Genomic DNA, 26,506 nt, shown 5'->3' on the forward strand with positions numbered 1-26,506 from the left:
AAGGTGGACCACAGAAAACAGGATTGCGTCCCCTCATGTGGTTGGAAGGGTCCAACCATCGTCTGGCTTCTAAACTGTGGCTGGAGAAAACATGGTTTGGGGTGGTGTCTGAACTGAAATCATTCTTTCAGATACGTAAAGCTGAAGTTTGTGTGTCTTTTGCTCAGCAGTTTGTTTTGCTGGAGGACCCCTTTGGAGAAGAGACTGTGGGATGGAAGAACACAGCCTTTCCAATGATCCACCCAATAATAATAATAATAATAATAATAATAATAATAATAATAATTTATTTATTTATAGCCCGCCCATTAGGCTGGGCTTCCCCAGCCACTTTGGGCGGCTTCCAACAAAATATTAAAATACTGTAATATATCAAACATTAAAAGCTTCCCTAAACAGGGCTGCCTTCAGATGTCTTCTAAAAGTCTGGTAGTTGTTGTTCTCTTTGACATCTGGTGGGGGGGCGTTCCACAGGGCGGGTGCCACCACCGAGAATGCCCTCAGCCTGGTTCCCTGTAACTTGACTTCTCGCAGTGAGGTAACCGCCAGAAGGCCCTCTGCGCTGGACCTCAGTGTCCGGGCAGAACAATGGGGGTGGAGACGCTCCTTCAGATATACTGAACCGAGGCCATTTAGGGCTTTAAAGGTCAGCACCAACACTTTGAATTGTGCTCAGAAACGTACTGTTTTACTGCTCATCCACCCACCCTACCCACTTCTGTCTCTGGAGTCAGAAGGGTAGAAAGCGCAACGCATTTGGCCTATGGACCACTACTTACTGAGCAGTTTTGCATACGGTCAACTCTTCACCGAGTTCCTAACCATGCAGTGCATTAAGACAGACAAGACACAAGGCCCCCTGGCCTGGCCAGAACAGCGCACTTCATTTCCTCCTGCATTTCCTAAGCTCCAAACCAAAAAACCTCAAAACCACACTGGAGCTCTTGGAATCTGCCAGTAAACAGCAGCTGAGCTTGTGCCGAAAAAAGACGTGCCTAGCCCAGCCCGCTTAGCCATAAAAGATGCACTTGGGATTCTTCCCCGTCCAGGATATTGTGTGTTTAGAAACGGGAGCCAAAGCCAAGAGGAAGCTGGGTCTGTTTTCGGTCTCTCAGGACTCGTCCAGGTGGTGTTTTCATTACGCTGTGTGCAATTCTGAAGGGCTGGCTTGCATTTTGGGGGAAGGCCAGGGGCCATGCCCAGTCTGGGGCGGGAGAAGAGCCAAGAGCTGGGCAGATGGGTGGAGAAAGGCTCTCGCTTACATGCTGTGCAGGACAGCTGCCGCTTGGACATTTCTGTGGCTGGAATAACTGTCTCTCCTCCCTGCTCCCTGTCGCCTTGTCACAAGCACCCACACTGGGGCAGCTTCTACTCCACACTGCGGCTATGGCCAAGCAGCACCGCCATGGGGCAGCCTCCAGCCCCACCTACTTCTCCTCATGGATTCGAGCTCTTCTGTAGAGCTCATCAGTAGAGCTGAAGAGCCAGGAAAAGAAGTCTTCCCCATTTACTTGCATTGCAGTGACAAAATGAGGATTCTACCTCATGGAGGAGAAGGGTCTCTGTAGCTACTAGCCACAATGGTTCTGCTCCACCTACATTGTCAGAGGCAGAGTGCCTCTGCGTGCCAGTTGCCGAGAGCTGCCAATGTCACACTCAGGTCCTGCTTGTGGGCATCCCAGAAACAATTCCTGTTTTGCTAGATAGGTCCAGCGCCGAGGGCCTTCTGGCGGATCCCTCACTGAGAGAAGCCAAGTTACAGGGAACCAGGCAGAGGGCCTTCTCGGTGGTGGCGCCCGCCCTGTGGAACGCCCTCCCACCAGATGTCAAAGAGAAGAACTACCAGACTTTTAGAAGACATCTGAAGGCAGCCCTGTCTAGGGAAGCTTTTAATGTTTAACAGACCACTGTATTTTAACACTTTGTTGGAAGCCGCCCAGAGTGGCTGGGGAAACCCAGCCAGATGGGCGGGGTATAAATAATAAATTATTATTATTATTATTATTATTATTATTATTATTACTGTTCTACTTCGGTTCTTGAATGTCTCCGCTGACTAATGAATGCCGAAAACCCGGAAGTAAATGCTTTCATTTTCAAACACGCCTTGGAAATTGAACAGCTTCCGCTGAGTGTTGTTCAATTTTCTCAGTTGAATTTGCAGACAGCCCTTTGTGCCTCAGTTTTAGAACATTTTGGAACTCGAACAGTCTTCCGGAATGGATTACATTCGAGAACTGTATTATTATTATTATTATTATTATTATTATTATTATTATTATTATTATCCTTTTGCTCCGCTCTTTCCAGGTAGAGACCAGCGCTTTAATGCCTCATACCTAAGCGGTTTTGGCTGTTTTTATTGGCTCTGAGCTTTCGCAGAGGAAACCACTCTTTAAAGCTGAATTGGAACAAATGCCAACTGGGTGATGTTTGCACCTATTGAGCTTTAAGGAGCAGTTTTTGAGGAGAAAGCTCTGGAGCAAAAAAAAAAAAAAAAAGGGTGGGTGGGTGGTGGGATGGGACTCGGACACAGAGTTTTAAATTGTGGACCATTCCTGGAAAGAGTGGAGGAAAGGTTAAATGTGGATAAGCTCTAGGCTGCATCCAAGGTGTAGTTGGCTTAGAAAGCCAAAGAGTGACACAACACGGCCTGGACATAGCCCAGAGGTTAGAGCATCTGCTTTGAATGCAGAAGGTTCTAGGTTCAATCCCCAGCATCTCCAGGTCGGTCTGAGAGAGAGACCTTGATGTGAAACCCTGGAGAAATGTTGCCAGTCAGTGTACTGAGTTAGATGGGCCAGTGGCCTGACTCTGTACAAGGCAACTTCCTATATTCCCATGTCTTTCGAGAGCAGGGATGGAGGACACAAGGAAAACAAGGCTTACACTCATTGTGGCATTAATCTCGGCCACTGTCTCTTCATCCGTGGGGAACTGGTAGATCTGGACTCCGTTGCTGACCAGCTCGCTCATGATTTTGCTCTTGAATTTATGCAGCTCGTTTTTCGCAATGGTGTCAGCTTTGGCGATTATGGGGATGATGTTCACCTGCAATGCAAACAGAGAGCAATCAGTCATACTGTACCAGTGGCTGGTGATGCAGGGACTCTCCAATGGCAAGCAGGAGGAGAAGAATGGCAGAAAATCAAAATGATGCCCAACCCTTTTGTACGAAACCAAACTCATACACAGCTTTCCTTTTTCTTTTTCTTTTGCCTGGACAATATTAACCCTTATTATGTGCTGGACCATAAAGAAGGCTGATCGCCGAAGAATTGATGCTTTTGAATTATGGTGCTGGAGGAGACTCTTGAGAGTCCCATGGACTGCAAGAAGATCAAACCTATCCATTCTTAAGGAAATCAGCCCTGAATGCTCAGATCCTGAAGCTGAGGCTCCAATACTTTGGCCACCTCATGAGAAGAGAAGACTCCCTGGAAAAGACCCTGATGTTGGGAAAGATGGAGGGCACAAGGAGAAGGGGACGACAGAGGACGAGATTTTTGGGCAGTGTTCTCGAAGCTACCAGCATGAGTCTGACCAAACTGCGGGAGGCAGTGGAAGACAGGAGTGCCTGGCGTGCTCTGGTCCATGGGGTCACGAAGAGTCAGACACAACTAAACAACAACAACATGTGCTGGAATATCTCCCACTATAACTGACTGAATATGAAAGCAAATCAAGCTCCGCTTTAGTTAGAACAGAGAAGCTCCTGGGACAGATAGGCCCCTTGCACGTGAACCCTGAGCTCTGATTATTTGACAAGGAAGAGCTGCAGCTGCTTCCTGCCATTATGGCAGGGGTGTGGAACTGGCAGGCCAATTTCTTAATTCCCCACACCCTGCAGACCAGGTTTGGCAGATACCTGTCAGTCCCCTGACGCCAGGCAAGCCAGCCCTTTGGAAGCCCATTTGCAGGGGCCATTTAGATTCCATCCCTGGAAATGAACGGAGCAGGGCTCACTGACAGCAAGCCCCCCAGCTGCACAAGGGAGTCCCCTATATGGGGAACTCCTCAGTGCAAGTGTGATAGGAATTTTGAGGTCTTAGATATAAATTAAATGTTCATAAATGTACCAACCAAGCACGTACATAGATCAGCACAGGAAGACCGACCTGAAACCGTTTTTGATTCCCAAACTGACCAAATGTTTTCTCTGCAAGGTCAAAGGAAAATGGAAAAGCCTCCCCATTGTCTTTTCCTTCACAGATCCTGTCTTAAGGGCACATTTAAGATATGAATAGGGTGTGAGCCTGTGACCTGGCCCAGGAACTAAGTATTTAACATTACAAAAGACTGTCCAGGCTCCCCAGGCAATCCAATCAAGCGACCATTAAACAGGTAACCTGTCAGAAGAGATAAACAACACACTCAGATTTCTGCTGTCGACCACCTTTTCTGTGGTGTAGGTATGATGTATCTGGGGGGTGGTCTTAGGTTACACCCCTTCTGTGATGCATGGAGGGGTGGTCTTGAGCGCCAAGGCAGGGAATTTAAAATGTCTATATAAGGGCAGGCACACCTTGGTTCTGGGTTCCTCCTCCCTCCTGCGTGTGGTGAGTGAGAACCCTGTTGCAACAGATCAATAAAGATCAGGCTTATTAGCTGCTTTGCTTCTCAATATTCTCTGGTTGGCCTCTGTTATTTTCTCCTACCAATAGGGAACCTACGTAAGGACTCTATACGGGCTCTTGGATACCCCATAAAGGAAAAAAAGGGCAGATTTTTATTTACAACAGAATCAATTCCAGGGGGGCTTGCTGTCAGCACCAATCAGCTGATCAGCACCATCAGGGAGCCCTGCTTGCAAAGGAACTATCATCCCACAAGGCCAATTGGCACTGCCCTCGATGGTGGCTTTAGCATTTAAACCTGCCCCAAGCTATTCTCTTCACACAGCTATCACCCATAAAAATGCCAGGCTGGCAGATCTAACTACGCTTCTTCCATTTCACGTGTACCGTCTATTTTGTTCAATGCAAAGCCAAGCCAAGCTTTCCAGGTGATGGAATTCAGGTTATGAAGTTGTGGTGAATGAAGACCTTATCAAATACCCTTGAATGTGAATTGCAAACCTTTGTGCAGCCTATCTTCTCATTTCCTTCTTTTTCTTTTCTTAATTAGCTACACCGGCAGTGAAACAGATAAGATCCACCAATTTGCATTTCAGAGCAAAGGAGTTGGCCATAAATAGAAGTCACACACAAGTAGCTGTTTCCTCTCTGCTTTCTTGAGGTGGTGAACAGGAAATGCTGTGTGTCACCCAGACTGTAGTAACGCATTTCCAACAAAAGGAGATAGCGCGACCATGAATTTGAATTCTAAGAGCCTTTGAGCTCCTTGGGTGCTGCTATCTGTGCACGCACATGAATATTCTGAATGTGAGCTGGAAAGAAGTTAGTTTGGCTGCATATGGAAACCTGTTTGAAATCTGCCAGAGGCTCAGTGGTCTGGTTCTGAGAGAATTTAAGTGAATAAACCTGTGCACACCTCAAGTTCATGCGGTCCCGGTCCACAGACACAACTGCAGGGAGATCAGAAGCTTGCATTTCACTCATTTTTTATTACCTTTATCATTACATCGTAATGATCATTACCATTATCATTATCACAACAACGGTTTGTTGAAACAATCCTACTTCGGTAAAGCAAAGTTTGAAGTTGGCACACTTCAGTAAGCCACAGTTAAGGCAAACCACAGTTTCTTCTGCGTTCAGGCATGATGCTAAAATGAGAACAGCTAAAAATGGAAGAGCAAGGTGCTGGAAGAAGGGAGGGGAAAGTCCAAGGCTTGCACAGGCTCGTTTGCATCACAACAAACCACAGTTTACCATGGCAGTCAAGCAAGACCACTAAACAGTCTTAGGAAATATCACTTGTTTTTCAGATTAGTATCCTGTGCATAAAGTGGGAACAAGAGTCACAGGGTTGCTGGGAAACAGAGGAGATCGGGGCTGCGGCTGCAACACCTACTTACTTAGCAGAAAGTCCTACTGGGTCCTATGAGACTTTCTTCTATATAAATACACAGGGTTGTGCAAAAGGTAAAGCACCTTGAGGACTTTCCTTAGTGCTATGCAAGTGATTCACAATACGCTTCCAGGGCCACAAACTGGGTTTCTCTCTTGCTTTATGAGGTCGATCATTTGTAAGGGAAAAGAAGGAACCACACATAAGCAACAAGGTTAAGGACTGCTTCAGTGCAATTTCCTTCCATAAAACCAGAGGATTTGCTTTTTAAAAAAAACAACACAATAACCCTGGTAGAGATGATGTTAATATTGACCCAGAAATCAAGAGCTTTTTAACTACAGACAGTGCTTGTGCTTGACAATCCTCTTATATTATATAAACTCACTTCCTGTGGCTGCTGCTAATCCCTATTTGGAAGAAAAGCAAAACAAAACCCAACAAACTTGTGCCAAAATTAAAGGCCTTATTTTAAGCAAATGTCTATTCGGGGGGGGGGGAGAGAATCCAGAATCATTTTTAAAATTACTTTTTAAAGGAGCATTTCAGTTGATTAACTGTAGGTTTTAAGTAAATCTGCCTGAATTTGAATAAGCACAATTTTGGGGGGTGGGGGTGGGGAGGAAGCACACTGAGGGCCAAACAACACATTAAGTGCCATCAGCCAGTTTCAGAATCCTGCCCCTCCATCAAAACGCCACCTCTCGCTCTCAAAGCTTCTTACCATTAAGTGAATTAGCATGGCATTTTTATTTCGCTCCACAATTCTCCGCAACAGAAATCTGCTTCACTGTTATAATTGTGCAACTAAGCAAGGCAAGGTCTCATCAAGGTGAGAAGTGGAGTACCTTACTGTCGAGCTTCTTCATGGTGACCAGATCAAGAGATTTCAGCGAGTGACCGGTAGGTGCGATGAAGTATAAGCAAGCGTGAATCCTGGTGTCGTGGTAATTAAAGAGGGAGCGCTTGATCTTCAGTTCCTCCTGCAGGTAGGCTTCAAACTGGGCGTCTATGTATTCCACAATGGGCTTGTAGCTGAAAACAGAAGAATCACATTTCAAACCCAGATGCAACTGCCATTATAGGGTTTTTGTCAAGGTGACTTCCAATGCAGTTATGAGACCAGTCTTCCTCTCACACTAAAACCAAAAGTCAAGGTATCAACAGGAGAGGAAGAGGATTAGGTTTCTTTAAAAGTTCTTCAACCACCCCCTGTCCGCCATCTTGTGTAAATCATGGCAAGTACAGGTCAAGATGAGGGACGTGGGTGGCGCTATGGGTTAAACCACAGAGACTAGGACTTGCCGATCAGAAGGTCAGTGGTTCGAATCCCCGCAACGGGGTGAGCTCCCGTTGCTCTGTCCCTGCTCCTGCCCATCTAGCAGTTCGAAAGCACATCAAAAGTGCAAGTAGATAAATAGGCACCACTCTGGCAGGAAGGTAAATGGCGTTTCCGTGCGCTGCTCTGGTTCACCAGAAGAGGCTTAGTCATGCTGGCCACATGACCCGGAAGCTGTACGCCGGCTCCCTTGGCCAATAAAGTGAGATGAGCGCCGCAACCCCAGAGTTGGCCACGACTGGACCTAATGGTCAGGGGTCCCTTTACCTTTACCTTTACAGGTCAAGATGGTGGGAAGGCTGGCAAGAGTTTGCTCAAGTTTCACATAGTAGGCTGCTGGCTGGCACACTACACAGGGCAGGTAGGTATTGCCTTGTTTGAAAAATGTGACCCAGCCTGCGCACTTGGACTGCACTCATGCTATATATGACTTTATAAAGCACATTCGAAGCACATTTACCCCTTCAAAGAATTCTGGGCACTGTGGTTTGCTGAAGCTTGCTGGGAATCATAACTCTCTGATGGATAAACTACAGCGCCCAGGATTCTTTGAAGGAAATGATGTACTTCAAAAGTACACTGTGAATACAAGCCTTACCACTTTTGCCCTTTGCTTTCTAGGTCCACGCTTCAAAGTGCTTCCCTTTTGCCCCACTGTTTTCCCCAGGAAAACCCGGCTGAATCGGAACAGATGGCAATTTCTGCAAATTGTCGTTGGGTCTGATTATTATTTTATTTGTTGGTTTGTTTTATTATTTATTGACTGTCTGGAGACAAGACAATCATGTCGTGCGCCAATAGCATTGACCAGAGGAGGAGTGACCGCTGGGAGGAGCAGAAAGGGAAGAAACGCCATGGTGCATCGACAGCAGCACCTTAACCTGCCCCAGCTGCAACAAAACATGTCTCTCCCTGCATTGCAAGGGGTTGGACTAAATGACCCTCGGGGTCCCTTGTTCCCAAGAGTCCCATTCCCCATGATTTTCCCATAACGGTCTCTACAGCCTGCTGCAACCTGCCGACAGTTTGACTTCATCCTCCGAAGGTGCAGTAGTCCATTGATATAGTATTAATAGTACTAGTAGACCGTCCTTCATCCAAAGATCTCAGGGAGATTCACAGCATAAAAATACAAGATAATACGATTAAAAATACGATTCTATGGTGTTTTGCAGGGGGAAAGTGTTCAGACATAGAGCTTTGAAATATGGATCTGAAGTCTGGGTCAACCCTTATTCATCCACAGCCAAGGGGGTCTAAATTATGTGGCAACATTGTGTACTCCCCCGACCTTTGAATAGCCTTTTATAGCAGATCAACTTTGGGCAAGGGAACCTGCTTACGTGCTGACTGGGTCCCGAATTCTGTGCTTTTACAGAGATACTGCCCACAGCTGGCTGTTCAACTGAAGATGAACCTTCTTTATCAAAACAGTTTATAATGAGCTGGGAGCTGCTGTGATCGAGTGTCCGGCTATCAGGACATCCCGTTTGTACGCTGGGAGCTAAATTAAAAACCTGCTAATTCCCCCCACAGCTGTTCCCAAGGTCCTGTTCCTCGGTTTTAAAGGGGAGAGGAGGTTTTATGCAAGGAGAACGACAGCCTACAGCAAATCTCAATCTTAAAAAGAGAGATTTAGTGATTAAAAACGGAAAACTTGTGCTACTGGGATTGCCAAAATTTATTTTTTTTGCTAGAGTGTAATGAGAGGCAGTTAGACAACCAAATGCATTCTGGGTAGAAGGCTCTGAGCTGCAGTTTTGTGCCTAAGGCATTGAGTGCAAAAAACATTTGAGGTCAAGTAGGATAACACTGTGGTTGACAAGATTGTATGAACGACCAACCTCAAGCCATTGGCCCCACGTGAGCCAAAGCAAGATATTCTTAAGCTCCAGGGTCAGAGGTCTGGGCTTGTTAATTGCTTGAGGAGATAAACTTTGATGTTGGATTGTTTGAATCCCGGTTTCTTGGTATTTTGATGTTTTGTTTTGATTTATGTATCGTATTGTTGGTTGATAGTTCTTGTATTATATGTAATATTGTTGGTTTTGTGGTGTGCCTTTTAATATATTGCAAGGGAACACCGTGGGAACCTTCGTGTTGAAGGGCAGAACACTAATATGATATGATAGCCATGTTCAAATATATAAAAGGATGTCACATAGAGGAGGGAGAAAGGTTGTTTTCTGCTGCTCCAGAGAAGCGGACACAGAGCAATGGATCCAAACTGCAGGAAAGAAGATTCCACCTAAACATTAGGAAGAACTTCCTGACAGTAAGAGCTGTTCGACAGTGGAATTTGCTGCCAAGGAGTGTGGTGGAGTCTCCTTCTTTGGAGGTCTTTAAGCAGAGGGTTGACAACCATATGTCAGGAGTGCTCTGATGGTGTTTCCTGTTTGGCAGGGGGTTGGACTTGATGGCCCTTGTGGTCTCTTCCAACTCTATGATTCTATGATTCTATGATTCTAATTTAATAAGTAAGAATTAATAATAGTCGTAGTACATGAGAGAGTGCTCTCCCGCACCAAAGACACTCATGTATGCTGACAGCCCATAATGTGTTAACAGGGCAGAGGGCTATGAACATGTAAAAAGTAGGAGAAAGTGAAGAGGGTTAATGGACGGGGGTTCCCTTCAGATGTTAGCCCCAAGATGGCTTTGATATGCAGTTGTAGGAATTTGACCTTTCCTGCCACATAAACGGAGATTCTCAGGAGGCCAAACTCTGCTCCAGATTCCATACTTCATGCTGGGCAGTTGTGCAGAAGACCCACAGCCAAATTTCTGACAGGGCCTCATAGCATGAGGGCATGATGCAGAGGACTGCAACGCCTGTGTCTGTGGCCTTTTGCATCGCTGTGGAATGTGAATACTGAGCTAAGGAGAAGCATGGAAGGGGGGAGTGGGAAACTGGGAAAAGAAGGGGGAAGAGCGAAGGAGCAGCTGGTGACTGGGGGAAGCCGGAGGCAAGCGGAGCGAAGCAAAAGGGCTATAAAAAGAGGCAGGCAGAGAAAAAGCAAGACTATGTCCAAACACCCACAATGTGGCAGAGAAGGTTGAGGGCCCTCTGCACTTTTAATAACTAAAGATTCTGCGGCCAGGCAACCCAAAGCCTGAATCAAGAAGTGCTGATACTGCAAATGAACCCAACTCATAATGTACCTGCATTTTTAAATATAATCTACGCTGGTTTTGCTGATCATGCAGAGAGGTTAAGGAGCTTCGTGGAGGTATGGCACTCAGGTCCCAACCACCATCACTGGAGATGTTCCTCAGCCACACTTCTAGCTCCTAAGGCATGCATTGCCAATGAATGCACTTTCAAGCCTCTATCTATAGATGTTAGGGACTAGGAACTTGCTCAATGAAGTACATGAAAATAGATTCTCAAGAAAAACTGAATTGTGCGCACAATATAACCAGTGTTTGAAATTAGCCAGGTGCCAGGAGCGTTTTGCTACTGGCGTAGGTCCAGTTGGGACTGCATGGAGATTTCTGGGCACCAGGTTGGTGACTGCAGTTTAAAAGTCTCTTCCTTAGTCCATCGTTAATACTATTCCTATTTCCGCTGTGTGTGTTTCTCCTTTCTGCACTGGGACAAGTGAACTGTTGTAAGCGCAAGCTACAGGCAAGCATTGTAGCTGAGATCATAGAATCATAAAACTGCAGCGTTAGAAGGGACCCAGAGGATTATTTAGTCCAACCCCCAGGTGAACAGACATTCAGTTGTGGCGATCGCAACCTAGATTCAAGGTGTCATTTGGAGCCTAGCTTATATACCCGAGTTTCTAACACTGAATATAACATTCCGCGCCCCTTCTGCACTCCCACAGAACTGAGGCATGGGCACAGACAGCTGTAGTTCAGGACACATGAAAGAAAATACTTCTACACAACATTAGGATTCCTGCTTCGGACAAAGGCTTGCTGCAAAAATCTCAGCAGCCAAAGGAAGCCACTCTCCTACAGAAGACAGGTGGCCTGCGAATAACAGGCAAAAATATAAGGTGAGCCTGCTGGCCAATGTCCCATCTAGTTCTCACAGTGGCTGACCAGCAGTGTTCAAAACTCCCATTGTTCTAAGGCGCATTTTGCAACAGGGAATTTCTGAGCAGTTTCTGAGCTCTGGGCCTAATATTTCAGATTACTGCGCCTAATATTTCAGATTAAAACTGCAGAGTGTGAGGAAAGTACAGTGGACGCTCGGGTTTCGAAAGTGTGAGATTCACGTTCGCAACCCGCAGCACCCGCGAGTTGTGATTCGGCGCATCTGCTCATGTGCAAAGTGCGATTTAGCGCTTCTGTGCATGTGTAACCGCTGAAACCCGGAAGTAACCGGTTCCGGTACTTCCAGGTTTCGGCCGTCTGCAACCCGAAAAAATGCACCCTGAAGCGTCTGTAACTCGAGGTACGACTGTAGGACCTTTTTCTGCCTCCCCACTTCCAGCTACTCTCTGAAGACTGGAGAAGAGACCCTCTTAAGAATATTAGGAGGGTGGGCAGGGGAAGGACTAGACCAGGGGTCTGCAACCTTTAAGACAAAAAGACCCACTTGGACCCGTTTCCAAAGAAAAAAACAAACTGGGAGCCGCAAAACTCGTCATTATAAAAATAACTTTTTTGTCACTTTTTTTTATTATTTCTTTGTTTGACCCCTCAGAATTACTCCTCCTCATAGTTAAATTAACTACTCCTCCTTGTTAAATTAACAAGTTACCTTTTTTTGTGTGTGTGTTCTTCACTCCCTTTCAAAACAGTGACCAGCGTACATGCCCCTTACAATGTAGTAGTGACCAGCGTACGTGTCCCTTACAATGTAGCGGGCGGGAAGGTGACGTCGGGGCGGTGCGTGACTAACGCACGCACCGCCCCCATGCGACGTCACAGCCAGTACAGCGCCCGCCACAGTGGGGAGTGTCGGGGCGCACAATGCGCCTCCTCCCCTCGCTAGTATCCGCCCCGGAGCCGCGGCAAAGGTGTAAAAGAGCCACATGCGGCTCCGGAGCTGCGGCTTGCAGACCCCTGGACTAGACCATATGAAAAATGAATGTAATATTTTAGCAGGAGTCCATTTGTTTTCAGCTTTGCATTATTGTTATAGAAAAAGCATGCCTAGATATTCCGTTGCTGCACCCATAACCTGGGTTTAAGGCGTCCTTTAGCTCCTAGCCTTCATATCTCAGTTTCTGACACTGCTGACCAGATACCTGTGGGAAGCTTGCAAGCTGAACATGAGCGCAACAGCCCTCTGCCCACCTGTGAATCGCAGCAACTGGTATGCTGAAGCCATGACGTCTCAGAAACTCTGCGGTTTGTTCCCCGACTCTCCAGTTCTTTGTCCCTTTGCCCACATGTTCTAGAGATAACTGTATTGCTTTGTTTCCATGGCATAAAGGCGGCGCTTCAAAGTTCCTGTAGCCACGAGCACAATTGCTCTCCTTGTCGGTGCTCTTACCGCCAGCACCTCAGACTTGAACATAGCCTAGGTTTGACTGCTGCAACTCTCCTGGGTTTCTTCCCTAGCTCTGCAACCAGATATCCTTTCCAGAGGGAGCCAGCATGGTGCAGCCATTGCAGCAAGTGTGTGTGTGGGAGGGAGCTTTTTTGGAACAAGTGACACATTCCCTTCTGGGTGACTTTGCCCGTGGTGGGGCCAGAGGCATAAATGGGCGGAGCAATGAATATCTATCTGTCTGAAGGAGCGTCTCCACCCCCATCATTCTGCCCAGACACTGAGGTCCAGCGCCGAGGGCCTTCTGGCGGTTCCCTCACTGAGAGAAGCCAAGTTACATGGAACCAGGCACAGGGCCTTCTTGGTAGTGGCGCCCGCCCTGTGGAACGCCCTCCCACCAGATGTCAAAGAGAACAACAACTACCAGACTTTTAGAAGACACCTGAAGGCAGCCCTGTTTAGGGAAGCTTTTAATGTTTGACAGACCACTGTATTTTAATGCTTTGTTGGAAGCTGCCCAGAGTGGCTGGGGAAACCCAGCTAGATGGGCGGGGTATGTATGTATGTATGTATGTATGTATGAATAAATAAATAAATAAATAAATAAATAAATAAATAAATAAATAATAAATAATTACTATTAATACAGTGGTACATCGGGTTACATACGCTTCAGGTTACAGACTCTGCTAACCCAGAAATAGTACCTCGGGTTAAGAACTTTGCTTCAGGATGGGAACAGAAATCGCGCGGCAACAGTGGGAGGCCCCATTAGCTAAAGTGGTTCCTCAGGTTAAGAACAGACCTCAGGAACGAATTAAGTTCTTAACCCAAGGTACCCCTGTACCTATATCTATATATACACATACATACACCCACACCCCTTTATACAGCTGTCTAGTTTTATGCCAGGGGTCAGCAACCGAAGGCCCATGGGCCACAAGCGGCCCACGGGGGTCGTTTAACCGGCCCGTGGACCCCTGCCGCCCGCTCGGTCCATGGAGCAGGGACCGCCTTCTGCAACGCTGGGCGGCCTCCCATTGGCTACAGGAAGCTGCGCATACCTCCTCAGTGCTGGAAGGAGGATTTGTGCATGTGTGTGCGTTTCGGCCCACCATGGCGTCCGCGGGACCGTGAATCAGCCCAAGCTGCAAAAACTTTGCCGACCCCTGTTTTATGCGCACACACTGTGTCCTGCATCCCGGGAAGCGAGGAGCATCTTTAGGAGTTGAAGGACGCAATTAAACCAGGCAGAAAAACCCAGGCAGGGTACAGTGCAGGCCTGGGGAGGGTTTTGGACTGAGACGAGTCTTGAAGGCCAGATACAGAGTCCTGGAGGGTCACATTTGGGCCTGAGGTTCCTCACAGATTAGGAGTGGGGTGAGCTGCGTGACACTTGAAGCCAGCCGCTGTGACCTCTGGGCCAGCCGCTGCGTTTTCAGCCTAACCAACCTCACAGGATGGCTGTGAGGATAAGAAACCGTGTGGGTGAATGGAGGCCTCAATATGCAACCATGGCAATGGTGCCAGGGACTGCGCTATACCCTTCTCTCCTTACATGTGCTGTGGCAGCTGTGGTATCTCACCCGCCTATATGGAAGCCAAGATGCCTCACTTTCAGAATGGGTTAAAAAGCAGGCATCCTTGAAATTCTTCCTCACAAGCCGCACATTCCAAGAATTCCTTGCTAAAGCTTATTTCCTATTTAGGAAAGTTTAGATGAAGTCATTAAAATAGCTTTGCCGCCAGATAAAGCGCAGTCAGCAAACTGAAGGCTTTTAAAGTTCAGCTACAACATGCGTTCCCAAAACTAGTTTAAAACGAACTTAAGCATTCTTGGGTTTCCTGTGTGGAAATAGCTGAACTGCCAGCTAAACTGGTTTTTAAAAGGAGATAATAAGAGACATAGCCATCCAAACAACATATTCCGGGTTTCAGGTAACATGCAAACACAGAAATGAATTGTTTCAAGAAATATTTTGGCGTGGGAGTGGCTCGCCCATTTCACTTAGGACTACTGTGCAACTGAAAATCCCCTTGCTCGTTTACTTGATTATGTTTTTAAAATGTATATATTGATTTCGTAGAAGGTAAGGCTACTCATCATAAATAACAAACACCAGGAGAGAAATCCCCAGAATTGTAAAAATGAATAAAAGGCAAAACAAAAGTCAGTGTTTAGTCTGATTATTTTGCCTCTCTTCACAGGTTCCTTATACTTGATCATGTATTGGTCACATATTAGGAGGCCAGTAGCGCTGCATTACAAGCGGGAAGGTAAACGGCGTTTCCGTGTGCGGCTCTGGCTCGCCAGAGCAGCGATGTCACGCTAGCCACGTGACCCGGAAGTGTCTCCGGACAGCGCTGGCCCTCGGCCTCTTAAGTGAGATGGGCGCACAACCCTAGAGTCTGTCAAGACTGGCCCATACGGGCAGGGGTACCTTTACCTTTACCTTTAGCGCTGCATTATGATCTATGCAGGTTAAGAAAGCTTGTTATGCATAGATTCCCCTCAGCACCTTACATTTCAAGCACTCTCCAACTGGGATACAAATCCTCTAAAAGAGAGCTTTCCAAACTGTGTGTCACGACTCATTAAGCGTGTTGGCTGCAGTGTGTAGGTGTGTCATGCAAATGCTTCCCGCGCTCCTCCCGGGGGCTGGAAAGGAGTTAGCTTAAAATAATAATAAATAATTTATTTATTTATACCCCACCCATTGGGATGGGTTTCCCCAGGCACTCTGGGCAGCTCCCAAAATAATAATAATAATAATAATAATAATAATAATAATAATAATAAGCGATAAAAAAATCAAACACGTTTCCTTTCCCATGCCATTCAAATCTATTATCATGGCCTTCTAAGTCCAATGCTTCTTCCTTTTCCAGTTTTATCCAGTCCCTGATCCATACCAAACATGCAGCCTCAGATAGTTGTTTATTTCCTTGACATCCGAAGGGCGGACGCCACTACCTAGAAGGCCCTCTGCTTGGTTCCCTGTAACCTCACTTCTCGCAGGGAGGGAACTGCCAGAAGGCCCTCAGAGCTGGACCTCAGTGTATAGGCTGAACGATGGGTGGGGTATACTGGGCCGAGGCCGTTTAGGGCTTTAAAGGTCCAATTTGCTAGTAAAACTGAATGACTGTGTCGCAAAATGATGCATGTCTAAAAAGCGTGTCACCAGTTTGGAAAACTACGCTCTAAAATATTGCTAGCCCTGACAAAGCTGGTGAGAATGTCTTGTGCTGCCTGAAAGAGAAACCCATCGATGGCTGACCTTGTGACAAACATGGGTACCGAACGCAGCCCTGGGTAATCAAGCTGCATGGCCACAGAAGACCCACCAGCATGCATAAAACTGGAAAAGACAGAGGAAAGTCTTGAAACGAGATGCATCTTGTGATCCTGATCTTTTCCTCCCAGATCTGCCTTCTTCAGAAACCGGAGACAACGCATATGCTCCACAAGTGGTCTCCGTCAACAGTGCGCATTGTAAGCAATCAGCGTTGAAGTCTTAGAGCTCTTCCTGCTCTGGGCTTAGAGAGAAGAACCCCCTTGTAAATCACTAAAACGAGCCAGGCCAGGGCAGGAGACTAATTGCAGCCATGATGCTTAGCTTGCGATCGTTTGGGACAAGCGCCCAATTGTGGCAAGGCGCAGAGGAGGTAACGGCTCTCCCATTCACGTCGTGGGTCATAGCGTGAGCCCTGCTGTACACCCTTGAACAAAGGAGGTCTTGACAGATGAGGGGAGACAATGCTTCTGGCTCTTGCTGAATTAAATCAGATGCAAAGCGGTTCAGGAGACAAAGTGGCAACACATTTCCATATGGAACACCTGCTCCTGGGAGGGTGGGCAGGCTTTTCATTTTAAAAGTCCTTTCCCTCTTGGTTTGTGCACATATGCACCACTTAAAAAAACAAGAGCTGTTTCAGTGTGTCTGTACACACACACACACACACACACACACACACACACACACACACATATCCAGGCTTGATGAAGGGAGAGGAGAGTTCAGCAAGGAGGGCTGAGATTCCCAGCAAGGTTTGAAACCCAAGGCCCCATCTGCACATTTACAGCAGTATCATACCACTTTAAGCAGACATGGCTTCCTCCCAAAGAATCATGGGAACTGTAGTTTGCTAAAAATGCAAGAGTGGTTAGGGGACCCTTATTTTCCCTCAGAGAACTACAATTCCCAGAGTTCCCTGGGAAGGAGAGTTGATTTCTAAACTCAGGGCTTTTTTTCCTAGCCAGAACTTAGTTCCAGCACCTCTCAGGTAGACACCATTGCCGTTATAAGAGAACAAGGGAGGAATTCGTGGTGAGTTCCGGCCCCTCTTTTTCTAGAAAAATAGCACTGATTAAACTGCTCTGGGAGTTGTAGTGGGTGAAGAGGCGTCTGCTAATAAGTCTCGGCACCCTTCATAAACTAGTAAAGGTAAAGGGACCCGTGACCATTAAGTCCAGTCGTGGCCGACTCTGGGGTTGCGGTGCTCATCTCACTTTATTGGCCGAGGGAGCTGGCGTACAGCTTCCGGGTCATGTGGCCAGCATGACTAAGCCACTTCTGGCGAACCAGAGCAGCGCATGGAAACGCCGTTTACCTTCCCGCCGGAGCTTTCTTAATAAACTACATATCCCATAATTCTCTGGGGAAAGTCATGCCTGTTTAAAGTCTTTTAAATGTATAGTGTGAATGGGGCACAGATATTACTATATATTTACTGACAGCACACCATTTTCCCTGACAGGACTCAAGTTGGCTTACAGATAAGAACAGCTGACAACATAGAAAAACCAGTAGTCAAAAAACCCAAAATGGATGGAATCGAAATGATATACATATATAAGATCCGTTTTAAAACATACCAATAGTTACAATAAAAACACAACACCAACCCTTTTAAGTAAAAAGCAGTCAATGGCCAAAAGCCTGCTTGGACGACAAAGGCTTTACCTGCCAGTCCAGCTTCTCCACAGAGGGAGTTTCAAAGACTAATGTGCAAAGGTAAAACACATCACATCCATTGTTCCACTGAAATCTGAGTCTGCCACTGCCCCAAATGGATAAGTCAAAAGTTGTCTGTGTCATAGTATCTTTTTCACCTCAAAAGGCACTTGGGGAGAAATCGCATGTTTGAAAAGCATACCACATTTCACCCTGCAGATCAAGAGGCAAACGGAACATGTAAACTTTCCACCAAAACCTTCCAGCATGAGGAAAGCTTACACGTGCGATTTCTCTCTGCAAAGCGCTTGGCCCTTCAAAGAAGAGTCTGGAGCAGCCTTAATGCTAACCTGTCATCTTTGTTGATCTGGTCTCCAAATCCCACCGTGTCAACGATCGTCAGCTTCAGGCGGACGTTGCTCTCCTGAAGTTCGTAACTCCTTGCTTTCAACCGCACGCCAGGCTCGTTGTGAGTGGCTGGGTCACTTTCAAACTTTGTGTTGAACAGGGTGTCCATGAGCGTCGATTTGCCAATGCCCGTTTCCCCTGAAAAGGACCACATTCAGGTTAGGAGTCTGAGAAGCCCATAGCCACTACCTTTAGCCTCCCAGTGACTTCCTTCCTGGCGTCCAAATCAAGGATATTCTGCTTAAATGAGACATTAGAATTCCAAAGTTACAGGAAGCAAGCATTGCTTAGGAATGAGGCTCAATGGTCCGCTAGATTAAGTAATTTATAGTTCAAATCCTAACTTCACAACGAGGTCAAAGCTGGGCAAACTTCAGGCTTGCAGAAGCTACTTCCTTTTTTTACCAGGACTCTTTAAGTTGACCAACAGGAGTAAAGAGCAAAAGTCGTCGGTTTGAGTCCTACTTGGAGCAGACCCAGTGAAATTAATGGACATGAGGCTATTCATGTTTTTTAACTTCACTTGGTCTACTCTGAGTAGGGCTAACACTGAAGGCAGCATGTACACTCAAAGTTATGGGATTCTGAGCTCAGGAGCTTGTTTCAAATACTAGACCTGGCATTTTGTTGCTGCTACTGTTAAAACAAGGGAGAGTCAGAATTCCTTGGGACTCAGGCTGCTTTAGTTTATAAACCAGCACGTTCAGGTCACACAGTTAAAGTGCATTTGGCACTCCTGTGCAACAAACTGGACTTTTTGCGGTAAGGAAAGTGAGGGGGAGAAACACTGGAGAGAGTGGGGTAACAAAAAGTTTGATGTGGTATTATTTCACACCTTCTCACAGATGAGATAATAAATTATCAATATAAGTTGTATTATGTGTGTGTGGATTTTATAAAGGTTTAAAATATTTACTTAGCTATTTAAAGTAATTTATTACAGGCATGTATGTATCTACATGCCTCTCACCAGCTGATTTTATTTTTATTTTCGAAACTACCCTTAACCACCTTGCAACTCAAATCATAAGACATCCATTCATTTTTAAATATGGCAGGAGAATCTTTCTGGACCTGCACCAGATATGCTGTATTTTTATTTTTATTTTTTATGTTAACTTGTGGGACTTACTTTTGCCTGGCTAACAATAACTGGGAAGAGGTTTATTATTGCCTGGACAGACACAATTGTTTCTTTTTTAAAGAGAGGTTGCTATTTGTGAGCTATACACAGGTTTGCATTGCTTCAAAAATCTGCAAGACCTATTTCATCAGTTCTCAATTAAAATTGCAGCCAAAAGTTACATCAGATCAGAAGTCTACAACTGCTAGAAGCTAGTCCTGGACCAGCAATGACACACACACACACACACACAGAGAGAGAGAGAGAGAGAGAGAGAGAGAGAGAGAGAGAGAGAACTTTGAGAAATCTATTAAGAACAACATAGAATCATAGAATCATAGAGTTGGAAGAGACCACAAGGGCCATCGAGTCCAACCCCCTGCCAAGCAGGAAACACCATCAGAGCACTCCTGACATATGGTTGTCAAGCCTCTGCTTAAAGACCTCCAAAGAAGGAGACTCCACCACACTCCTTGGCAGCAAATTCCACTGTCAAACAGCTCTTACTGTCAGGAAGTTCTTCCTAATGTTTAGGTGGAATCTTCTTTCTTGTAGTTTGGAACCATTGCTCCGTGTCCGCTTCTCTGGAGCAGCAGAAAACAACCTTTCTCCCTCCTCTATGTAACATCCTTTTATATATTTGAACATGGCTATCATATCACCCCTTAACCTCCTCTTCTCCAGGCTAAACATGCCCAGCTCCCTTAGCCGTTCCTCATAAGGCATCGTTTCCAGGCCTTTGACCATTTTGGTTGCCCTCCTCTGGACACGTTCCAGTTTGTCAGTGTCCTTCTTGAACTGTGGTGCCCAGAACTGGACACAGTACTCCAGGTGAGGTCTGACCAGAGCCAACATTGTTTTTGCAGCACTTACAAAACTCAGTTAAAAGGGATCTAGGGGGTCTCAGTAGAACACATTCGTAACATGAATCAACACTGTGATGCAGCAGCCAAAAAAAAAAAAAAAAAGCTAATGCAATTATTAGGCTGCAGCAAAAGAAGTATTGTGTCCAGAGTCCAGATCAAGGGAAGCAATAGTACTGCTCTGTTCGGCCTTCCTCAGACTGAACCTGGAGTCCTGTGTCCAGTTCTGGGCACCACGATTTAAGAAAGCTATTGACAAGCAGGAACCTGTGCAGAGGAAGAGACCCAAGATGACGAAGGTCTGGAAACCAAGCCATATGAGGAGTTAAGTATTGCTTAGCCTGGAGAAGAGAAGACTGAGAAGAGATAGGATGGCCATCTTCAAATACCTGAAGCACTGCCACCTGGAGCAGGTTTGTTTTCTGCTGTTCCAGAGGCTAGGACCCAAACCAGTAGATTCAACTTACAAGAAAGGTGATTCCGGCTAAACATTAGGAAGAACTTTCTGACAGCAAGAGCTGTTCAACAGTGGAATGGACTCCCTTGGAAAGTGGCAGATTCACCTTCCTTAGCGGTTTTTAAGCAGAGGTTGGATGGTCATCTGTCAAGGATTCTTTCTTTCCATCCTCACTGCGGGTGCAGAAAGTAGCAGCTAGCTTCCAACTATATTCCTTTAGTTACTACCTTGATTTCACTTTCTTCCCACAGGTTTTTCTCCCATGCCTGCTTTTAGCTGACAACTCTCCCTTTGGCCAGAGCACAGAAGCAAAGCAGTGTAAAATCCCAGTTTGTTGTTGTTGTTGTTGGTGGTGGTGGTGGTTGTTCTTCCCCCTCCTCTTCCTCTTCTTCTTCTTCTTCTTCTTCCAGTCATGGGTGCAAACCGTCTCCATTAATAACAGAACTACGAAACCAGTAGGATGCATTGCTCGGGTAACTGTTATGATATTGAGAATACAGTGGTGCCCCGCAAGACGAATGCCTCGCTAAACGAAAAACCCGCAAGACGAAAGGGTTTTCCGATTTTTAGCGGCTTCGCAAGACGAATTTCCCTATGGGCTTGCTTCGCAAGACGAAAGCCCATAGGGAAATCTCCGGGGACAGCGGGGAAGCGCAGCACGCCTTCTCCTCTGTTCCCGGACCTGTCCTGAAGGCTTGCGGTGGGAGGAGGGTTTTTCCTCCCCACCGCCAACATTCAGAACAGCTACCCCTATCCGCAGCTTGGAGAGCCCTGCGGGGAAGTCCTGCAGGCTCCCCAAGATGCGAATGTCTGCCCCGCGCGAGGGGCACTCTGAAGCAGAGCGCCCCTCGCACGGGGCAGCAGGCTGCTATCCTCAGCCTAGGCAGCCCTGGGGAACTCTTCTGAAGGCTGGCGGCGGGAGAAGGGCTTTTCTTCCCACCGCCAGCCTTCAGAAGGCTGTTCTGAAGGCTGGCGGTGGGGAGAAAAGTCCTTCTCCCCCCGCCAGCCTTCAGAAGAGGTCCGGGGACAGACTGTCCCCGGACCTGGTCTGAAGGCGGTCTCCATAGGAACGCATTAATTGATTTTCAATGCATTCCTATGGGAAACCGTGCTTCGCAAGAAGAAAAACTCGCAAGAAGAAAAAACTTGCGGAACAAATTAATTTCGTCTTGCGAGGCACCACTGTATAGCCTGCAATGCACACTGGGTGCCCCACCACCAAGCCCTAAAGCAAGGAAGGAGAAACTATGGCCCTCCAGATGTTTTTGGACCCCATCAGCTGCAGCCAGCATGGGTGATTGGCAGGAGCAATGGGAACTGTAGTCCAATAACATCTGGAGGACTACAAGTTGCTCTCACTTGCCCTGCCTTGCAGCGCTCTTTGATAGGGAATGGCTAAGTCATCCCAGGCCACTGTACTCTGCAGCCCAGGAGTGTTCCAGAAATGTCTGATGCAGCCCACACTGTTGAATTTGTGTTTCCATTAAGAGATACACATTGTTGGACAAAGGAATCAATTAGCGTGCTATTTCTTATGTTCCTTTAACAGGAAAAATATATATGTGCCAATTAGCACTGGGTTTCAGCCTTAATTGGTTTAGCTGGAAATGGGTGGGAGGGCCCAGAATTTAATAAAGAAAGGCTAAATTTAAATTCATATAGTTAAAGCTATGGTTTTCCCAGTTGTGATGTATGGAAGTGAGAGCTGGACCATAAAGAAGGCTGATCGCCAAAGAATGGATGCTTTTGAATTATGGTGCTGGAGGAGACTCTTGAGAGTCCCATGGACTGCAAGAAGATCAAACCGATCCATTCTGAAGGAAATCAGCCCTGAATACTCACTGGAAGGACAGATCCTGAAGCTGAGGCTCCAATACTTTGGCCACCTCATGAGAAGAGAAGACTCCCTGGAAAAGACCCTGATGTTGGGAAAGATGGAGGGCACAAGGAGAAGGGGACAACAGAGGACGAGATGGTTGGACAGTGTTCTCGAAGCTACCAGCATGAGTTTGACCAAACTGCAGGAGGCAGTGGAAGACAGGAGTGCCTGGCGTGCTCTGGTCCATGAGGACACGAAGAGTAGGACATGACTAAACAACAACAACAACAAAATTTAAATCGGCGGGGCTGGGAGTTTATGAGCACGTTTACTCATATATTTTTTGAGGTCATTTTGGTTTGGGTATGTTACTGTAACAGGAAGCAAAGAGAAGCAACACAACTGGGGTTGGCCTTTCCTTTTTGTGGCAAGTGGGACCTTCCACTGGTTAAATTATAAACTGCCGCATATTTCCTGCAAAAAAGGCATCGGCACAGAGGTTTTGGCAAGGGTACAAAAAGCTCAACTGCGTAAGACCATACATCTCATAGAGGAGAAGACTGCCAATGGCTACCAGCCATCATGGCCAAGCATATACTATCTCCAGGGCTTTTGACTGCCAATTGCTGGGATTGAGGAGAGCTTCTCATAATGTCGAAATCAACTTCGTGACATGATATATTAAAAAGTAGCTTTTCAGTTGATCACCAAGTCCAGTACGTATGTACAAAATACAAATCCTATTTTGTCAGTGCCGTAGTACATTATTTTCTAATTTCTTCATCTTCTCTTGTATTTTTCTGTCTGACGTATTCCGCTTGTGGAGGGCTGTTCCATTCAGGTGCTGCTTGAGATATTCCCATAAGGCATCTGGTTGTCCACTGTGAGAGAAGGATGCTGGCCTTAAACCAGCTGTGGATGCAAGTCACGTTCCTTTTCTTTTTTAAAAAAAACAACAACGGTGCAATAAAACCCCAGTCAATATTTTCTCTTTTAAAAGGAACAGCGAAGCTGCCGGCTAAAGTTTCATTGTAAAAACAAAACCGGATTTCATATAAACAGACAGCAACGGGAATAGCTGAGCCCTGCCAAGCGAAGTGCAGAGATCAATGGTTTCGTTTTGCGGATGCACAGAAATGCCTTTCAGGGGATGCAAATAGGAAAGGTCTCGGGGAAACAACATCGCTTCAGCCTCTAGAAGCTCAAACCACTTTGTTCAACAGCTTGCTGCGGTTTTGACATCTCTTTTCGCCGTTGTTTTAATTTGATGGATAGGAAAACACTAATCCTCATGGGAGAGCAAAGAAGAGGCAGAGGCCTTTTGCATTCCACGGATAAAATTTGACTCCGGATGACTTTGGCCACAACCTTGAGGAAAGTTCACCCTGTACGCAGCCTCAGAAGAGAGGCTATGTGTGGAGGCCAAAATTCCCACTAGATTGCGGAGAAAGCAAAGCAATGCGATGCGAATGGATGCAAACTGCAGCTATCAGGCTAGTGAGCTTCCTTTTTGTTAAAAAGAAAGAGGAAAAGAAACTCAGGTTTCTAGCCCTCGTGTTTACAAAGAGATGGGAGTGCGAGGGAATTCCCTGCTGAAATCTCAGGAGCCAGGCTTCCAGTCTTTGGGGACATTTGCTTGAGAGTTTCCCTAGGGCTGCAATTTGGTGCTACATAAGTTTGTGAGGAATTCACCGGGGTGGGGAAGAGGCACAATTTGGCATATGTATATTTCCAGTTCTATCAACTTGCCTTGCAGCATTGGCTTGTTGATTTTTCTTACAAAATTTATAGACCACTTAATAATGAAAAAAATAAATCTCTAAATTTATTTAGAGATAAATAAATTTACCTAAGGTACCTAAGGTACTAGAAGATACTATTTATTTTTTTAAAACTTCTGCACTTTCTCTGCCAATATATGAGCAATGGCGTAATTCAGTGCAAGGAAACGGAAGTGGTGTTCCCTTATAAAGTCTGGATGTTTGAAACGGTTGTGTCAATGCAGAGTATTTTGTACTTCCTACTCGTATTCCCCTGCTCAATGTTAGCTACATAATTCTCTATGCTTCAGAAAGTGCATTCACATTCGTGTCAACAATCGCTCGCTTTTTACAGGGCAGAGTGTGGAGCTCCACATTTACACACCTCGTGTGGATGGCATGGCCCCATTCCTTAGCCCTGAATGACTGGGGAAAGTGTAGGTCTGTCATGGAGAAACAGCTACAAGCCACTATAGCTATAATCTGCCACCACTGTTCCAAGAGGTATGCATCTGTATACCAGTCACTTGGATTCAGATGTGGGGAGAGAGCTGTTGTACTCTGGTTCTGCTTGCAGAATTCCCAGAGGCACCTGGCAGCCCAACAATTAAGAACAGGACACTGTTCTTCTTGTGTCCTGACACCAGGTGCTTAAGCAGACACCTAAATGCCAATACTGGATGTTCTTATGTACAGGATGCAATGCTCAGTGGCGACTAGGCTATAGCTCCCCAGTGTCTATGCATCCGTGTAATTTTCACATTGACACCTGGTACATTTGCAATTTTAATTGAGGGAGAACAAACTTTTGCCCAGGTTTCCAAAAATCCAGGAAACACCAGCTAAGCATCCAACATCACTTCCCAGTTTAGTTTCGGTGTTAAACATGCGAGGTTCCTAATGCTTTGCTGGTTTTTTGGTGGGGGGTGGGGAGAAACATGCACAAAAAGCTGAGCATTTCCATTTAAAAGATTCCCTGTGATGCTTCGTGTATTACATGCTAGGTACCACCAGGCAGGAGGGATTTTATATTGTTCGCCCTGCATGTTGCATCCGGGAAGGACACGCAGATAATCTCTTTGTTCAGAAGCCCATTATCATTACTTACCAACACAAAGGATGTTGAAGCAGAAACCCTGCGAGGTTGACTTATTGACCAGCTGATCAGGGAGGCTGTCAAAACCGACGTGGCCCGAGAGGGACAGGTTTCGGAGATCATCGTTCTGAAATTGCAAAGAAGAAACATGTCAAGGTTTTTATAGAGTTGGCTTTATCATTCTTATCAGTGAGAACCACTGCTCACCATCATGTCACATCACGTAAATGTATCCTCCATTGAAATAAACATATCTAGCTAGCACTGCCTTTCAAATACAATGGTACCTCGGGTTACATACGCTTCAGGTTACATACGCTTCAGGTTACACACTCCGCTAACCTAGAAATAGTGCTTCAGGTTAAGAACTTTGCTTCAGGATGAGAACAGAAATCGTGCTCCGGTGGCGCAGCAGCAGCAGGAGGCCCCATTAGCTAAAGTGGTGCTTCAGGTTAAGAACAGTTTCAGGTTAAGTACGGACCTCCGGAACGAATTAAGTACTTAACCCGAGGTACCACTGTACATACATTTAGATGCAGAAACTAGAGTTCTTTGGAGGAAAGATGAGATTTGTCTGCAATAAACAGCAAGAACAGGCAGCTTCTAGGTTCCGAAATACTCTGTTTCATGGAGGGCAATATAAAAGCCTCTCAAACATAAGTAAATCTTCTCTTTTAAAAAACCACCTTTTAAAAATACTGATTAGCACCCTGCTTCTCAGGAATAAAAAGATAAAGCTGTACGGGAAGAGAAAGCATTTCCTTACACAGAGTCAGACTAGAGATGCGCGGGCCTCTCTAGGGCCCCATCTCCTCTTCTCATTTAAATAACTATCATACTACTTTAAACAGCCATGGCTTACTCCAATGAATTCTGGGAAGTGTAGTTTGTTAAAGGTGCTGAGACTTGTTAGGAGACACCTATTCCCCTCACTGAGCTACAATTCCCAGAGTTCCCTGGGAAGAGGGATTGACTGTTAAACCACTCTGGGAATTGGAACTCTGCGAACAGGAGAGGGGTCTCCAAACATCTGGCTTGGCCAAAATTGGCACATTTAATTTTATTTATTTAGAAAGATGTGCAAGCTGTGTAAATCTCCATATTCTCCAAGCTGTGTGCATTTATGAAATTATCAGTAAAATTGAAAATTTTACTGATAAAATTGGTAAAATTGAAAACACAACTACACATAAAGCACAGCTTAAAATCGATCAAACAGAGATAAAAAAAACCAATAAAACTTATGCAGAACATGTCACAT

General features: G+C 45.9%; 1 protein-coding gene across 6 annotated transcripts in view; it reads right to left on the minus strand.

Annotated features, from left to right (window-relative positions):
- The window catches only part of SEPTIN11 (septin 11), a 102,220-nt gene that overhangs the window by 33,866 nt on the left and 41,848 nt on the right, over window positions 1-26,506 (minus strand). For all 6 annotated transcript variants that reach the window (XM_053404344.1, XM_053404342.1, XM_053404346.1 and 3 more), the window contains exons 2-5: window positions 25,258-25,372; window positions 18,070-18,265; window positions 6,822-7,008; window positions 2,890-3,051 (exon numbers count right to left, since the gene is read on the minus strand). In XM_053404344.1, coding sequence (XP_053260319.1) covers window positions 2,890-3,051; window positions 6,822-7,008; window positions 18,070-18,265; window positions 25,258-25,372 — 660 coding nt within the window. The remainder of the gene's footprint in view (window positions 1-2,889; window positions 3,052-6,821; window positions 7,009-18,069; window positions 18,266-25,257; window positions 25,373-26,506) is intronic.

Source organism: Podarcis raffonei, chromosome 9, assembly GCF_027172205.1.
Source record: "Podarcis raffonei isolate rPodRaf1 chromosome 9, rPodRaf1.pri, whole genome shotgun sequence".
Classification (NCBI taxonomy): Eukaryota; Metazoa; Chordata; class Lepidosauria; order Squamata; family Lacertidae; genus Podarcis; species Podarcis raffonei.